Genomic DNA, 18,939 nt, shown 5'->3' on the forward strand with positions numbered 1-18,939 from the left:
GCAATTCAAAGAGGAAATCAAACAGTATCAAGAGGAGAAGCGCAATGAGGGCATTGCGAGCTTAAGTGGGGGAGAATGTCACGCCCCGCCAATATTACGACACGATGGAGTATTCTAGAAGATGGAGGCCTAATGAACAACCTAGAAGAATCTAGAGTATAGATGTACATAAAGATAGTGTAGAACTATCTAGAAGCTAGAATATTATATTGTAAAGCTCCCCTTGGAGAATAGTCCCACATTGGCAATATGTAAAGCCAAAGCCATGGAGGGAGATATAAATAAGTGTCCCCTCCCTCATTCTAAGGCATCCAAGGTTTCAAGCTTTCAAGCTTTGTAATCTCTCTTTATTAGTGAAGCTTTATCTTCTCTAACTCTTCTTCCTATTCTACTTTCAAGAGAGTGCTTTTGAGTTGTTAGTTGGGAAGGTTAGGCTGATTTAGTGCTAAGAAAGAGCGCTAAAGCCGCACGGATAACTTGAGGAAAGTTAGTCCGTGACAAGTTGCTCTGCATAAGTGTAATGTAATAAAAGTACTAAAAAAACTAATGTAACAATCTTAACAAATCAGGATAATTTTGTGATCTTGTTATTGGAGCACCATTAGTAAGTTAATTAACTCTTATTCAAACCTGAAGATGAGCATGCCTGAAGCTTGATTGATTGGAACCAATTCTAATCTTGAAAATCATGTTGAGTTATATTGAATTGGCCTGAGTCTACTTGTTAGTGTAATTTGGCTTTTGAGGATTTTATTTGAGCAAACTTGACAGTAATATCACTTGCGATTTTTATTTTTTAGATTGGAATATCAAAAGTTAATTATTCATGCTAATATGTGCTCCTATGAAATTGTGGCAAGGCTATTAGTTTTTTTGTAGCAATATCTTTGCTCATATTACTATCATTAGTGTTTTGCAAAGAGCTTCATGAAGTAATTGTCATATTTAATGATATCGTAGTTATAGATATGAGCTATACCTACCGATTGAATGAAATAATATTTCAGATATTGGAATATTAAAGTTTTCATTTATTTCATATCATCGATTTAATTTTTAAATTTATGTTTGTTTCCTTAGCACACAATGCAAGTCATTCAAGGAGAGAGCTGACAAGGTAAAGAGGGGATTGGAAAGTGCTATTCCGGGCATTGCTGTAGAGATTAATCCTCAGAAGGTTTGTTTAAAGTTCCAGAAGATGATGCATTTTCATTCCATGCGTTGCTCTTTCATGTTCTAAGAGCTGTCAATGTTTGTTATTAACTGGTTAATTATTTTTCTGTTAAATAAAGCATTTATAATTTAAGTATGTCTCTCTTCTTAAAATGTCGATGTAGTAGTATTTTTCCATCTATATAGAATTTCGAATATGTTGTTTCAAAAAAAAATATTATGATTAATATTTCTAGGAAAATAACAGATAACGTGAGTCTTAGAATTATATTGACTCATTTCGCTTTGATTATGAAAATTTCCGAAATTGGAGTTTTAGATAACTATTATTGAAAGTAACCTGTAGGACTTTGTGCTCGCCATGCATGCTATTTTGAGTTTCTTTTTTATAGCATTTGTCTTAAAATAGGGAATGTTTTTGTTCTTCCTCGATTAAATAATGAGGCCTCCCTTATGAAATTGCTGTTTACTTATGATTTTATTTTGTGCTAGGAGAAGCTTCATTTTTGCTTTATGATTAGTTTAAAGTTTTGTTGACATCCCCAAGTCATCATCCTTTGGACCTAATCTGATGTCATTTTAAAAAATTTGGTGTAGACAAATGATGCTAGCTTAATTTTTGTACTTTTTTTTTATTTGGAGACATCAAATAAATTCTATTTTAATTGAAAATGATAGTTTAGTTTTCCTTAAATTTATCTATGTTTATGAGATAAGTTTAGATATTATTTCTGGTCGATTTCCCTTCTGTCTATTTGACCAACTTTATGTGAAGTTAAACTTCGATGTGCAGTTACCTCTCAAAATAAAGCCAACTATTTTTAATTTGACCCTTCTTTATTGCAAAATGAGTGGGTATGACCAAGTCAAAGGTAATTCTCAATTCATGCCAATTGACCTTCCTAATTTGATACATAATCATGACAATCATTTTATAAATTGTTAGTGAAACCAATAATAATGATGAATGTTTATTTAATCATTTTTTTTCATAAAATATGGTATTATAATTAGAAAATATTACACAAATACAATAAGAGTAATTTATCAAGAACTACTCGAGAAAAATATATAAGCCAACATAAAGATAGCTAGAACCCAAGGTTGAAAAATTCATTTTTAATGTCAATAAAGTTAATCTGGGGATGTGAGGCCTTAGTAATTGTATCTTAGATGTTAAGGAGGTTCTCCTTCTCATTTTAGTCTATTTACTATGAAATATCGCTCCATCCCGTACAACCACCAATGTGCGTCTTCTCCCTCAAAGATTGGTGACATCTCTCAATTCCTACAATTCGAGAGGTAGGAAATCTCTCCCAAACCCTGACCCTAATACTCACAAATGATTGCATGCATACCTCCAATCCTAAGCCTATAAGGGTTTATTTATGGAAAACACTAATAAATAATAAAAGACTCAATTGCCCTTAGATACATCAAAGACTAAATTGCCCTTAGGCTTGGCCCTGACGGAATAAGGGGTGAATTGGTGCACTAAATAATCATAATGGACCACTATAGTATATCATGGTTATGAATTTGAAGAAATAAATATGTTTTTTACATTAGTATATTTTGATGCATATAGCTATTATGGTGATAAATTGGGTTGGACCATGCCTGTGACCACAAGTGACAAATTACTTGCATTTGGGCTTTATTTATTGTGTATTTTAAAGTAAATTGGCCTTTTCATTCATGGTTAAGCTCAATGTCTACAACCCATTTGCTTTTGTTCTTTCTTGCTGCTTCTCTTTGAATTCGGTCCTCTTGATACGGTGAAATTGTTGTCTGGATAACCATGCGAAATGCTACCTATATTTTAGGCATGAGTCCCCATCGCTTCGCACGTTATCCACATGCAATAATTTCTCCTTAATTCAAGACTACTAATTTTTCTTTTGATTGCAGCCTCGGCGGGGATACTTTGAGATTCGTGAAGAGAAAACTGAAGTTATTCTCTCCCTTCCGGTAAGCCATAAATGAAATTTTATTGCTCGCATCATTTTAAAACCCAGAGCATTCTTTCATATATATATATTGCAAAATTTACATACATACCATTGCCATTCCTTTGTATTTACATATCAAATATTGAAAGTTTGATATTTACATTTATAACACTGTTGTCTTCAAACTATGCATGAAAGGTGTACTTCACTTTTTAAAAGTTAGCAGTAGTAATATTTTTGACATGATGTTAATGATTAGTGTTATGTGTGTAAGTATGACAATTTAGGTGTTAGATATATAGATATGCAAGAATTGCATGGTCTGTATGTAAATGCCCCTGTATCTTTTGTAGAGGCATTTATGTAAATATCATCTAATACTTATGTATTTATATTTCAAACACCTAAATACATTTATGCTGCCCATATCCTTGATATCACATCAAAAAGCCACGCACACATTTTCTTGGTGGGTGAGTGTGATATGTAAATACACAGGAACTAAGTGTTAATATGTAAATCTTTCTTTTTTTGTATCGTTGAAATTCAGGCAAAGTTGTCTTTTTTGATATAGAGTTCACCCAAAACCTTAAAGAAACATTTTTTTTTAAATGTAGAGTATGAATCGACCGTTTACATTAATGAAGCAGCTTAACATGGATAAAGTCATCGAGGATTTGATCAAAAGGTGCAAATGAGATCAGGTTTCTTCCAATTTCTATTTTTTTGCAAAACTCTTTTTCAATCCCCACATATGTGCTGTGTGTGGTCTGAAACCCTTCTCTTGTAGCAAATCATGCTATTTGACCATTTTGCTGTTTGTTTTCTTGTCTTGATATGGAAATTGCTATCATTATTGTCTCCCATTCTTTCTTGGTTTTTGAATTATTGTTGCGGTTTTTACATACATAGCACCGATAAACATTGTTATTTACGTTATCTCACATTGTTGTTGTGATGACTACCAATTACTGGACTAAGGCAATGTCTAAAATTAGAAGGTGGTTTTGAAACTTAGAGGCCAAACTGTCATAACTAACTCAGGTATATCTGTCATTGGTTTGGACAGTTGGCAAAGAGAAAAAGAAAGCTTCAGGTTGGTGAACCGATTAACTTGGGGGAAGGATCATTGGTTATAAACAATGATGTATGTGAGTTGAGAGGGTGCAAGGAAATACAAACTGTTTGTAATGAGAGGTTGAGGGGCTTGGGGAAAACAGAGTGAGGAATTTGGAACCTTATATCGGGTGAGTTAGAGAGAGGGTTTGTAACAAAGTTCATTTGTGGACAAGTGGTGTAACTTTTTGTGTATTGTCTTAGTGTTTTTGATTCCCTTCCCATTGATGTAGGCACATTGACCGGACCACGTAATGCCTTGGTGTTGGTGTTCTTGGGTTCAATTTTATTTTTTGATTGTTGTTATGTGTTTTTTTTCACTCATTCTTTGGTAGATTTTAACAACAAGTGGCATTGTTTGTGGGAATCAGATCATGAAGATGGAATCTGCTGAGTTCGACATCGAAAAATTCACAGGAAATGATGACCTTGGCTTGTGGGGAGAGTCAAGATGAGAGCCCTGCTAGTACAACAGGCGTTGTGGAAGCATTGCAAGGACCTGCTGTGTTGCCTGCTGAGATGCCCGAGAAAAAAAAGAACTTTATCATGGATAAAGCTCATAGTATGATAATTCTGAGCCCGGATGATAAAGCTTTTAGGGAAGCGTCAAGGGAGATATCGATTGAGGTACTCTGGGCTGAACTTGAAGTGCTCTACATTACAAAATCCCTGGCCAACAGACTCTTCTTGAAGCAACGTCTGTATTCCTTCAAGATGCATGAAAAAAAATCAATTTCAGAGCAGATTGATGAGTTTAATAAGATCATAGATGATCTTGAAAACATTGATGTCAAGATGGAAGACGAGGATAAGGCTTTGTTGTTGCTAAACTCTATTCTCAAGAGTGATGAGCATTTTAAAGATAAAATGCTTTATGGAAAAGTGCAGATAATTTCGATAGAAGAGGTTTAATCGCTTATCAGAACTAAAGAGTTTCAAAAGAAACATGATAGAATGAGAACAGTGGAGATGGTCTTACTGTTAGAGGAAGATAAGACAGAAGAAACTCAAGGAATAATCAGAACATATCAAGATCGAGATAAGGAAATAAAAGTAGAAATCAGTCATCAAAGGGACCTTTCAAGTGTTACCATTGCCACATGGAAGACCACTTTAAGAAGAACTGTCCTGACAGGAAGAAAAAGTATCAAGAATGCAAAAAGATTCAGGATAAGCAAATGTAGCCTCTGATGGCTACGATTCGGCTGAAGCTTTGGTAATTATTGAGTTAGAATCAAGCAATGAGTGGATTCTTAACTCAGGCTGCTCCTTCCATACGTGTCATCATAAAGATTGGTTTGAGACACTCAAACTGGCCAACGGTGGACCTGTATTGCTTGAAGAAAACAAAGCTTGCAAGGTGTTTGGTTGTGGGACAATCAGGATAAGGATGTTAGATGGAGTTGAACGAATACTTCAACATGTCAGATAAATACCAGAGCTCAGAAGTAATTTGATTTCTTTAGGTATGTTGGAATCAAGTGGCTATTCTTTCAAGGCTGAAAATGGTTGTATTAGTCACCAACGGCTCTTTAATTGTCATGAAAGGAGTTAGAAACAATGGTCTATATTCTCTGTGATTGGTAATTTTTCTAATGTCGTTCAATCTGAAATTGACAAAACCAAGCTATGACACATGAGGTTGGGGCACGTAAGTGAAAGGGGCCTACGAGATTGTCTAAACAGAACCTGTTGGGTGGTGACCAGGTTGGTAAAGTGGAGTTTTGTGAGCAATTTGTGTTAGGGAAGACAACCAGAGTGAAGTTCTCTATTGAACTCATACAACAAAGAGACCATTAGATTATGTACACGGTGATCTATGTGGTCCTGTTAGAACTCAAACACATGGAGGTGGGAGGTATTCTTTGTCTGTCATAGATGACTACACTAGAAGAGTGTGAGTTTTCATTCTAAAAATAAAAGATGAAATTTTTTAACGGTTTAAAAACTAGTTAACTCTCTCTGAAAACATGATGGAAACAAAACAGAAGCATTTGAAAACTGACAATGACCTGGAATATTTTTCAGAGCAGTTTAATGAGTTGTGTAGAAAAAATGGTATTACAAGGCACAAAACAATTCGAAATACCCCTCAACAGAATTGATTAGCTAAGAGGATGAATAGAACTCTCTTAGAGAGAGTGAGGTGCATGCTGTTGAATGCTGGTCTACCCAAAACCTTTTGGGGGTGAAACTGTGTCAATTGTCTGTTATCTTATTAACAGGTGCCCATCAACAACTTTTGGAATGAGAACTCCTTTGGAGATGTGGTATGGGAAACCATGCAACTACAATCATCTCAAAGTTTTTGGATGTTTGGCATATGCTCATACCAGACAAGATAAATTGGAGGCAAGAGCTTTGAGGTGTATTTTCATTGGCTATCCACTCGGAACCAAGGGTTATAAACTGTGGTGTGTGGATCTTGGCAAATAGAAATGTATCATTAGTAGAGAAGTGATATTTGATGAGTCTAAAATGGCAAACCTGCAAAGTTATGTTACTGAGAACAATGTTACAAATGAGTGTGTTCCAATTGAGGTAGAGCTATGACAACAACAAACAGTGGCTGACCAAAGGATTGGAGTATATATTCAAGGTGGAGATGTAGAAGACCAGCAAGAAACTGAACAGAAACAATATTGGATGACTACTATCTGGTGAGAGACAGATAAAGAAGAACCATTAAACCACCAACGAGATATGACCATGTAGACTTAATCTCCTATGCATTGAGCGTTGCAGAAGAGATAATAGAGGTTGAACCAAACAACTAAAAGGAAGCTCTGAAGAGCAAGGAGAGGCACAAGTGGGCTGATATAATGGATGAGGAAATAGCTTCTCTAATGAAAAACAAAACTTGGGAGTTTGTTGATAGACCAAAGAGCCAACGAGTAGTAGGTTGTAAGTGGATATTCAAGAAGAAGGATGGTATACCAAGTATTGAAAAGGCCAAGTATAAAGCCAGGCTAGTTACAAAGGGATTCACACAGGTTGAAGGAATTGATTTTAATGAGATTTTTTCACATGTGGTAAAACATTGCTTAATCAGGTTAATTTTAGCATTAGTGGCTCAATTTGACTTGGAACTGGAGCAGCTAGATTTTAAAACTGCGTTCTTTACATGGAGAGTTGGAAGAAATCATCTATACGGACCAGCAAAATGGGCATTGCACGCTTGAAACTATGGACAAAGTCTGCTTGCTAAAGAAATATTTGTATGAACTTAAACAAAGCCCAAGACAATGGTATAAAAGATTTGATGGGTTTATGTTGAGGATTGATTTTGTTAGAAGCAGCTACGATAGTTGTGTATACATGAAGTAGCAAGATGGTGACATAAATACTTATCTGCTACTATATGTTGATGATATGATATTGATGATATGCTAGTAGTTAGCAGAAGCAAGAAGGAAATCCAGAATATTCAAGGTATGCTCAACTCAGAATTTGACATGAAAGATCTGAGACCTGCCTCAAAGATCTTAAGGATGGAGATCACAAGTGACAGAAAGAAGAGCAGCTTGTTCTTGTCTCAGAAGTCATATATTCAGAAAGTATTAGCAATGTTCAATACGCATGTGGCCAAGCAGGTCACAACACCAAGTGATCAACACTTTAGATTGTCAGACTCTCAAACACCTGATAGTGAAGATGAGAAAAGATGCATGGTGAGTGTCCTTTATGCCAGTGGGGTTGATAGTATTTTGTTTGGGATGGTTTGCAGCAGGCTAGACTTGACTTTTTGTTAGCATCATAAGCAGGTTCATGGAAAATCCTGTACGAGCTCACTGGGAAGCTTTGAAATGGACTCTGAGATACTTAAGGGGTACTAATGAGTTGGGGTTGTTGTTTAAGAAGCAAGAGAATGAACGATAGAAGGTGTTTGGCTATGTGGATTCTGATTATGCAGGGAGCATTGACACTAGGAAGTCACTTATTGGATTCACTTTCACAGACTCTAATATCGCAGTCAGCTGGAAGTCCAATTTCCACTCTGTTGCAGCTCTTTTAACAACAGAGACTGAATACATTGTTGTGACAAGCAATTAAGGAGGCTACATGGCTAAAAGGCATGTTTAAAGAGTTGCAACAGAAGGTTGTAACTGTGTTTTGTGATAACCAAAGCACTATTCACTTAACCAGGAATCAGGTCTTTCATGAGAGGTCTAAACATATAGACATGAAGCTTCATTTCGTTAGTGATATTGTTGCTAAGGGTTCGATAATAGTGGAGAAGATACCCACCGAAGAGAACCCAGCTGACATGCTCACAAAAGTTCTACTTGGAGCTAAATTCGGGCATTGTCTGGACTTAGTGAACTCAACTATTGAATAAGAGCCCTTTGGAGCTGAGAAGAGGGAATTATCTTGTGGATATTGTAATTGGAAGTCAATGTGGATAATTGTTGTGATGCATGTCTATTACTGGACTAAGGCAATTTCTAAAATCAGAAGGTGTTTATGACAGATAGAGGCCAAACTGTCATAACTAACTCAGATATGTATGTCATTGGTTTGGACAGTTGGCAAAGAGAAAAAGAAAGCTTCTGATTGGTGAACCAGTCAGCTTGGGGGAAGGATCATTGGTTATAAACAAGGATGTATGTGAGTTGAGAGTGTTCAAGGAAATAAAAAGCAGATTGTAATGAGAGGTTGAGGGGCTTGGGGAAACAGAGTGAGGAACTTGGAACCATGTATCAGATGAGTTAGAGAGAGGGTTTGTAAAAAAGTTCATCTCTGGACAAGTGGTGTAACCCTTTGTGTATTGCCTTAGTGTTTTTTATTCCCTTCCCGTGGAAGTAGGTTACATTGATCAAACCATGTAAAGCCTTGGTGTTATTGGGTTCAACTTTATGGCTTGATTGTTGTTCTGTGTTCTTTTTCACTCATTCTTTGGTAAATTTTAACAACACACATCACATAGTTTAATTTTTTTATAAAATCCACGCTTGCGTTAATCTTCCGTTTCCAACATCTACTTCTCCGGCGATTTTCTTCAATGGCACGGTGCCTCCTTCGCTCCCCCACGCTGGGCGTATTGCGAGTGTTGGTGGTGAAGCTGGAAGCTTTATAGGACATGTAGGTGGAGGAAGCAGCAGCCACAAAGGCGGCGGGGCGTGGGGGATGGGAATGCCGCCGGGGCGGATGGGAAGCGTCGCTGACGTCGAGGTCTCCTCTTTTTCCTTTGGCTCCGGCATATGCTAGCTTCTCGAAGTCTTAACGGAAATGTGGATTTCATAATATTAAACTTTGAGATGTGAGATAACCGAAATAATAATTTTTTGCTGCTATGTATGTAAAAATCGCATTAATGTTTGTGGTGATTTGAAAGATTTACATATTTATTTCACATTATGTTGACACTGACATATCAACTTAATTTTTTGGAAGATTTACTTACACCCTCTTAATTCCTATGTATTTACATATATGCCACCTTACATGTGTATGAAAAGTTATATTTCACTTTTTAAAGGTTAAAGCACTGGCATTTTTTATGTGATATGAAAGATTTGGATGGTTAAAGGTTAAAGCACTGGCATTGGTTGATAGCTTTGTCTTTCAACTAAGAATATATTTTGTTAAGATTTAAAGTTTGTCTGTTAGATGTGCAAAATACATAGAAATTGGGTGGTATATATATATATATATATAAATTTATGGCATTTTTTCATGTAGTTTCAGGTTTAGATTTTGAGTAGGGTTTATGTATGAAAAGTTGCATGTAATTTTGTCGTATTGTCAAAGATTTGAGTGATATTTATGTGAATATGAAATTTTAGTTGGATATATAAATATATACGACTCATAGAATGTATGAATTCTCCCAAAAAAAAAAAAAAGGAAAAAATTATTTTGTACGTTGTCTGTCGATAACTGCAATCAAATTTTTTTTAAAAAAAAAAGTTAAAAGTGAGACCCACTGAAATACATGTATATATCGGACACCGCATGCATCTCTACGTGTGGTAATAATTTTTCCAAGAAAAAGGGTCATATACACACATTTCCCTCAATTCTTATGTAATTGCATATCTAACACCTAAAATTCTTTCTTATTCCATTAAAATATTATTAGTTTAACTTTAAAAAAGTGAAATACATCTTTTTATGCATATTTAAGGTGGAGTTTGTGTACAATTCTAAGTATAGGTATTATAAATGTAAATATATAAGAATTGAGTAGCATTCATGTTAATATTTCTATAAGAAATGATGGTTATAATTTGAGAGGTATTCATCACTTTTAAGATTTTTTTTTTTCCTAACATCTTTATTATTATATATTATATTAAAAAAGTCCTCATAATTTAAATATTAAATAATAATTTAATAACAATTATATTTTTAATTTAATATTCATTAAAGTTTTAAATTGATTTGAGTTATTTTGATCTCGTGGTTGATAGCTTTGTCTTTCAACTAAGAATATATTCCTAAATATTATTGTTTTATATTTATACCACTCAAGTTTTTCATCAAATAAAAAAACATCATAAATTTAGAAAAGTGAAATACACGTTTTTCATGTATAGGTGATGTGGTATATATACGTAAAAATTGAAGTGTAGGTGTTAGATATGCAAATACATAGGAAATGAGTGGTATTTAATCATTTAAAAAAAATTAAAAAAAATAAGAAAAAAAAATATGTAGGAATGCATAGTGATTTACATAACATACCTTATCACCTAGGAAATGATAAAAGTATATTGAAATTATCCCAAGCCATACAATTACATGCGGAGCACCCGAAACATTAATATTTACAAATATTTTATGTGAAATCATGCTGGTGTCGTGGTGCTTGTGAAATATCCATGCATGAGTTTTGTACTCGTATCATAAAAAAATATTTCATATGGAGGTCCGTATGTCCTGACGACTAACCACCAGCGACCATGTCGTCTACCGATGACGTGGCCGCCGGTGATTGGCCGTCTGGACGTGGGGGTGTTCGAATCGAATATTTTATTTATTTTTAGACCTAATGCTCACAATTCCTATGTATTTATAAATATAACACCTAAAATTTATTATTTTTTACAAAAATATCATTTTAACTATGCATGAAAAAGTGTACTTCACTTTTTAATTAATTAGAAGCTAAAATGAAGATAATTTTTATGTGATAAAAATTTTTGGGTGATATAAATGTAAAAAAAATAAATTTTTGAGGTTAGATATGTAAATATATATATGAATTGGTGGTATGTACCATTTTCCATGATATAATGAAATAGACTAATGTTTTTTTTAAAAGAAACATAATGCATGAAAAAATTAAGACAACTAATGTATATTGAGATGATGGTCGCAGTGGTCAATGTCGCAACTGATGTTCTCGACATTTTTCTTCTACATCACGCTCTTCAATTGCATCATTCCCTATGAACTATTAAAAAAATGTGCTTCTTTAAAAAATTTGACCTAAATCAAAATGACCAGTTCAAATATTGATATAATAACACGCACATCACTTAATTTTTTTTTAAATTATTGAATTAATTTATTTATGCATGTTGCAATCAAATTATTGCTAAATTGATAAATATGAAAAATATGAGCCGAGAAATTATGGTAAATTTTGATATATTTCTGTAAGAATTTGATAATTGGATTAAAGAGGATGCCAAATTTGTAAATAGTAATGTTCCGGGAACTAAAAAATTGCAATTAAACCCAACATGTAAATTTACTTGGCCCAAGTAACCCCCACACTTCACATAATTGGAAAATATTTGAGTACGTAAGACGTACGCAGCACTGCGTATGTCAGAAGGTACAGGGGGGTTACATTCGCGTTATAGCCCATGTAACCTCCCTTGTAACTTACATGTATCTACCGGAACTACAGAAGCACGAAATTTATTTGTAGATTACAAGTATGTTACAGCTATATTATAGGGGGTATAACACGAATATAACCCCCCTTATACCCACTGAATAACCTCTCGACGTACGCAGCTCAATGTTTCTCCCAATTCATATATTTTGATTACAAGTATGTTACAGCTAGGTTACAGGGGTATAACACGAATATAACCCCCTTATACCCACTGAATAACCTCTCGACGCACGCAGCTCAATGTTTCTCCCAATTCATATATTTTGAGGTGATTTAAGGTTATGATCAATGATTATAAAGTTCAATATATTATCAATACATGAAAATAATAAAAAATGGGGAATTGACACACATACCACCGAAGTTGTATGTATTTACAAATCCAACACCTAAACTTTACTGTTTTACATTTATACCATCAAAATTTTCTCTCACATAAAAAAAAAAACATCACTATTTTAACATTTAAAAAGTTAAATACATCTTTTCATACATAAGTGACGCGATGTATATGAAAAAATTGAAGTTTAGGTGTTAGATATACAGATACAATAAGTGGTATGTATGTAAATTTTTCAGAAAGAATAATAAATAAGGGTATTTGATTAAGTTAAAAGTTGATATGATGTGCTCAAATGCGTAGCACATTTGTCGGAAATAAAATGAAGAATCTAAAAGCATTGAATTTGAGTGTTTGCCTTGCCGGATGACATTTACATGCATGCCACACCATTTTTATGTATTTACATATCTAGCATTGAAGTTTCTGTTTCCGTTCTTTTTGTTGAGCCTTTGAAGTCACCAGTTTGTCTTAATATCGGTGTATGATTCTTTTTTCAAATAAGTCTCTCTTTTGAGAGGAACCAGAAAGAAAGATACTACGTCAAAAATAGACAAACAATTTAAAAAGAGTTATGAGAAGTTTCATAAGGTAACATTCACGTGATAGTTAAAGAGCTTACGTTTGAAACAAGATCGGATAAAACATGTCATAGTAACATATCTGCGAATAAAACTCTATGAAAGCAACCTATAACAATAACCAGGTTTTTGTGCTTGTTCTTGGTCGAGAGTAGCTTCCAAAGGAACATCTCCCTTTGGCTAATCACATCTTAGGGGATGCCCAATAATACCCTAGAGAATAAGAGTCTTGCTTACATTATTTTTTATTCGATTATTTATGAAACTAAAGGATTTTAATCATCTCGAGTGGGAGAATCCCGATGCTTTTGATGCATGTAACGGGCTATAAGGCAGCGGGGTGAATCATCGTATCCACTACGGGCGACAACACTCAAACATGCGAGCCCTATGAGATGTTATCGACAAATTTCAAATATATCAAAAGAGCTCAAAAGAAGTGTCAACGGAAAGGAGGGAATCCTTAAGTAGGTAGAGATAGTCACATCTACATATCAAGGATTTGTCATCCCAAACTATGAAGACCCTAAGTCTACCAGATTGTGAGCAAGAAGCTCTTGTCAGCAAATCTATGAATTGTGTCTAGGAGAACCTTGATAGCCCTAAGGCCAGAGGAAAGAGACCTCTAATTTCTTATCACTCTCTAAGGGGTGGAAAAGGTAAATGTGGGACTTATACCCTCAATTCAATGATGAAGATGGCACTCGAAATGAGAAGAGGAGAGGGGCCCGAATACATAGCTGAAATCTCCCCACAGAGCGCTTCATCGAGACTTTTAGAAAGGGGTTCATATGATGTGGCATTGGAACAAAGTTGACATTGATGATTTATCTCTCAATCAGGTGTCTGAAGATCCCCCTTCTTATTTGGAAAGGGGAGAAAGAGAAAATTACACATAGAAACTCATCCTTGAATATCACATAGGAAGATATTGATGTAAATTAGTTTTTTGTTGTTGCGTTAACTTGCCCTAGCTTTTGTGCTCGTGACAATGTGTTTGTCCGTAATGCTCTTCATCTGTTTGATGTATCATTTATACTTTCTATAGTGTGTTTGTCCAATGCACACTATTGTATATATATGAAATCTCTATGCATGATATAAAGTTGTCATGCATACAAACTTATTGTGATATTTTATTTTAATGTGAAAAAGATCTAGTGATATGAATAGGGCAAATGCACAATTTACATACATTATGCTCAGTTCTATATTTATATATGGAATTTTAAAATTTTTAATTTTTATATTTATATTACTTAATTATTTCAGGTCACATAAAAACTATTATTATTTTAATTTTATATATTTATTTATTTTCTGTCGCATAATTTCGCTTTTATTAAAGACTTTTTCTTCTTTTTAATGCTCTGCTTCTAAGGAAAAAAATTGTGTACATAAGACGTACACAGAGCTATGTACGTCTGTAACTCTGTAACCTGAAAATATGTTACAAGAAGGATATTTGTAGCTTATAATCATGTCATAGCTCCTGTAACCTTCATGTAACATACTTGTACTTTATAGTAAATTGTGCATTTTTATTTTTATATATAATTAAATTACAAAAAAAATTACAGGAGATATAATGTGAATATTAATGTACCCAATTTTTTTCCCTGCTTCCAAGCTCTGCTGCTTCTAAGCTCACTCCAGAGCGAGCAAAATAGGTTACATGAAGGATATTTGTAGCTTATAATCATGTCATAACTCCTGTAACCTTCATGTAACATACTTGTACCTTATAGTAAATTGTGCATTTCTATTTTTATATATAATTAAATTACAGAAAGATTACAGGAGATAATAAGATGAATATTAATGTACCCAATTTTTTTCCCTGCTTCTAAGCTCTGCTGCTTCTAAGCTCACTCCAGAGCGAGCTCTTAGCCGCACCAAAGCGCAAGCTTTGATACTTCTGTTCCAAAAATGGCTCCCGTTCATCGAACCCTACTCCTCCTCTTCTTCGCCTCCGCCTTCTTTCTCCCGCTTTCCACCACTTCTGCGACTCAGAAAGTCTCCCTCGCTCTCTACTACGAGGCCCTCTGTCCCTTCTGCTCCCGCTTCATCGTCCTCTCCCTATCCAAGATCTTCTCCGACGGCCTCATCTCCATTGTCGATCTCCGCCTTGTTCCCTACGGGAACGCTGTGATTGGACCCAATTCCACCATCATATGCCAGGTACGCGCTAGATCTCCTAGAAATTCTCTATAATTTGAAAGTTGATGGAGAGAAACTGAGGGAATGAACTGGAAAATAGCATCCAGGGCTTTATTTATGCCGACATTATTTTTCCTTCGCTTTGCAGCATGGGCCGTCTGAATGCTTTCTGAACACTGTCGAAGCTTGCGCCATTAATTCCTGGTCGGATGTGGTAATGCATCATCTTACTGTGCTGTAATTGCCTATTTCCAGAACTGATTTATGGTATGAAGGTTATATATGGTGAATGTGAAACCTGTACTTCAGTTCCTATGTATTTACATATCTGACATCCAAACTTCAATTTTTACATGCATGCCATCTTGCCTATGCATGAAAAAGATGTATTTCAAATTTTAAACGCTAGAATGCTGGTATTTTTGATGTGATGTGAAAGATTTGGGCGTTATAAATGTAAAAAAAGAAACCTTAGGTGTTAGGTATGTAGTGTAAATAGATAGGAATTGGGTGGTATGTACGTGGATCTCCCTTCTGTTTATTTCTTTTTGGTTTTGATTAGGGTTCTAATTCTTATATCTTATTCCTCTGAATTTGATGCAGCAAAAGCATTTTAGTTTTATATATTGTGTTGAGAATTTGGTTATCGCGAATAAATACAGTGATTGGGAATCTTGTTTTCAAAGGACTGGATTGGATCCACATCCTTTGGTGAACTGCTACAACAGTGGACACGGGCAAGAGGTTGGTTATTTATTTATTTATTTTCGAAAATTGTTGGTTCTTATTGAAGTGGCATTTTTTCCTCTCTAAGGAAATAGGAGATTCACTTTTCATGTTGCATTATGTAGCTCTCTTTTGTTTCTCAACAATGTAAAAATTGAAATTTTAGTGTTAGATATGTAAATAGATAGGAATTTAATAGTAGGTATTTAAATTTTCCAAAATTTAAATATAATCTACAATGTAGAAGACATTAGATCAATGGATGGCCTTTACTTTATATGTTTAGACATTGATGACAAAATAATTCTATGTATGGCTCATCACCAAATCAATAACCATGATCAATATCTCTTCTTTTTATGTCTCTTCTTTACTTTAATTTCTTCATATATATTGCTTTTGAACTCTTGATTAAATTAAGTCACATCAAATATTTTATGTGTCTTGTTTCATTTGGTTGATGATCATTACGACATGTGCTTCAGATAACCATCCAAACTAGAAACCCACAAAGAGCCAATTTTGAGCCTTTGGGCATTGCCAAAAATAAATAAATTTTATTCACAAGTCACAAAGTTGTTTAAGCTGCATCCAGCTGAGATATCAACATAATCATCTTATGCTCAAATGTGTGGCCCTTTGTAATGCCTCATTTTAATGCGAACCGAGTGATTTAATCTCTTCAACGAAAGAAATAAGAGGAAGTGAGGGGGATGAAGGAGAAGAAAAAGAAATATGTAGTGAGGCATTCAGAGGAGGAGACGAAGCAGGTGGGCTTGTGCTATAAGTAGAGAGGAAGGGACTGAAGTGTAAGAGAGAGTGTTCCTGCTTGAATTCATAACAGAGTAAGAGTGGGAGTGAAAGAGCAAGGTTGAGAGCTGAGGAAGGAGCTAGATCACAATCACATTTGATCTCGAGAGATGGGCTTAAGCCTAACCTGAGCAGGGGGGGCTCATGCCGATCTCGAGCAGGACACAGAGGAGTGAGTGTCGAAGCTTTGTGAAGCAAAGTAGGATGCGGCCCGTAGCGAGGCCGAGCACGGTAAGTGCGAGAGACGCTCTAGTGGACCGATCAGACACGAGCAGACAACAACCAAGTATCTCGATTATAACATTCGGTGCGACATCCTGATCCGAACAACGAGACTAGCTTAAACTTTAGATATAACTAATTGTCTGAGCAAGATCATACATCTTAATTTTTTCAAGGTAAATGCAACTTTAAACTTTAGTTTTCTATTGCGCCATTTTGTTTGAGGAGGATAAAGTTAAGTGGTTGTTTAATTTAAAATAATCTGATTTGAGTATTTTATTAGGATTATGAATTAATTGAGGCTGGGGTCGATGGGGTTTCAGCTTGCATTTTACTGTTGGATTGTAAATCTATTTATTTCTTTTCAATGAAAAGGCTTAGTTCGAATCAAAAGTAATAAACTTTGGTTAAACCCTTAGTTAAGGAGAAAGATTAATAAACATTCTTTTTATACAATGATATCATTAGGAAATTTTCAAAATGTGTTTTATTTTATATGAAATTATTAGCTTCAATATTTTTGCAGGTTGAACTCCAGTTTGCAGCACAAACCAATGCTCTTCAACCCCCCCATAGATACGTGCCTTGGATCATTGTGGATGGGTTGCCACTTTATGATGTTAGTCTTACCCCTTTTCGTCTCTATCAAGTTTTTCCATCAATTTTTTTTGAAAATTTTTTATCTATCATATGTTTGTTCTTCCAATGTTCACTGCGGTAGTTTTTCTATGTATTAAATAATGAAAATAAAAGAAAATCATGAAAAAATATGCAAATGACATATTTTAGATGATTCAGAGTATATATTATGGTACAATTACGTGCCGCCAGCCATGGCCTATTGGTAGAGCAACCTCTTTGAAGGTCGTAAGTCCCTCAGGTCACGGGTTCGATTCCCCTTCTGGCCAGTTTGCCGGTAGTGAGAGCGATCCTCGAATAGTTAGGCACATAGACACATGGGTGACTAGAGGCTCGTATAATAGCCTCCGGTAATTCTTTTGGAAAAAGAAAAAAATTATTATGTTGCAATTACAAGAGATAACTTTTTGTTCATGAAGGATATCATATTTACCATCAGTATATCCTTGCAGAATACACCCCTAGAAAACTCCATTTACGCAAGAAAATAAAAATCTTCAATAAGAAATGTATCCTTTAACATAATCTTTATTTTTTCTATAATTTGACAACCAAACAGAACATTTGATGGTATTTAATGTTGTTTTACATAAGGAAGTTATGGTAACACATTTAAGTTTTTTCACAAATAGATGGTTCTCAATAACTTAGTAAAGGCCGTGTTTTTTGGGTCAAGCATTTGTATTAGCTACGATGAACCATTTTTTATTAGGGGGCTTATTGGCATACATACCACCCAATTCCCTTGTATTTACAAATCTAACACTTAAAATTTTGTTTTTACACTTATACCACCCAAATCTTTCATATCACATCAAGTGTACCGTTATGTTAACTTTTAAAATGTGAAGTGTACCTTTTTATGCATAGGTAAGGTGTTGTCGGTCAACTTTTTTTTTTTGATTAGATTTAATTTTGAAAAATATGATATATGAAAATAATTTTTGAGATTTAATTTAAATATAAAGGATATATAGTTTGAGTTTTAAAAGTAGTATGTTTTAATTTTAGAAAAATGAGACCAAACGGATCTCATTAGTCTGATAGTTTGCATAATCGTGTCTGATACCGCGAATACTACACCTTCCCGAGAGATAAGTGTAGACCTCAGCGATAGACCCAATCCTGCAAACTAAGAGATTTGTGACATCCGTTTGGTCTGCGAACCTTTTATATATGACCGACAAATTCCCCTATTTAATACAAAGATTAAATAGGGTTTATTTTACCTGGGTTCCAAGTTCCCTATAGAGGCAAGCCCCTATAGTTAATTACATCCCAAATGACGGGAGTCACTTGAGAAAACTCTCGATAATGATCAATGGTTCTAGTCTTCAAGAATTCAAGGTTCAGGTTTTCAAGGTAGGA

At 34.7% G+C, this 18,939-nt stretch overlaps 2 protein-coding genes across 5 annotated transcripts in view; both read left to right on the forward strand.

The window, feature by feature from the left end:
- LOC110037526 overlaps window positions 1-4,010 on the forward strand; it is a 25,595-nt gene extending 21,585 nt beyond the window's left edge. The window contains exons 3-5 of the mRNA XM_020742190.1: window positions 1,081-1,177; window positions 3,085-3,144; window positions 3,743-4,010. Of these exons, the coding sequence (XP_020597849.1) occupies window positions 1,081-1,177; window positions 3,085-3,144; window positions 3,743-3,823 (238 nt within the window). The 3' untranslated portion in view covers window positions 3,824-4,010. The remainder of the gene's footprint in view (window positions 1-1,080; window positions 1,178-3,084; window positions 3,145-3,742) is intronic.
- Window positions 4,011-14,843: 10,833 nt separating this feature from the next.
- Window positions 14,844-18,939, forward strand: part of LOC110037529 (gamma-interferon-inducible lysosomal thiol reductase-like) — a 19,202-nt gene continuing 15,106 nt past the window's right edge. For 2 of the 4 annotated variants that reach the window (XM_020742194.1, XM_020742196.1), the window contains exons 1-4: window positions 14,845-15,195; window positions 15,323-15,388; window positions 15,778-15,918; window positions 17,459-17,551. In XM_020742194.1, coding sequence (XP_020597853.1) covers window positions 14,944-15,195; window positions 15,323-15,388; window positions 15,778-15,918; window positions 17,459-17,551 — 552 coding nt within the window. In that variant the 5' untranslated portion in view covers window positions 14,845-14,943. Of the gene's footprint in view, window positions 15,196-15,322; window positions 15,389-15,777; window positions 15,919-17,458; window positions 17,552-18,939 lie in introns of all 4 variants that reach the window. The other 2 variants (XM_020742193.1, XM_020742195.1) reach the window with 2 other exon arrangements.

Source organism: Phalaenopsis equestris, unplaced genomic scaffold (assembly GCF_001263595.1).
Source record: "Phalaenopsis equestris unplaced genomic scaffold, ASM126359v1 Scaffold220620, whole genome shotgun sequence".
In the NCBI taxonomy this organism is placed as follows: Eukaryota; Viridiplantae; Streptophyta; class Magnoliopsida; order Asparagales; family Orchidaceae; genus Phalaenopsis; species Phalaenopsis equestris.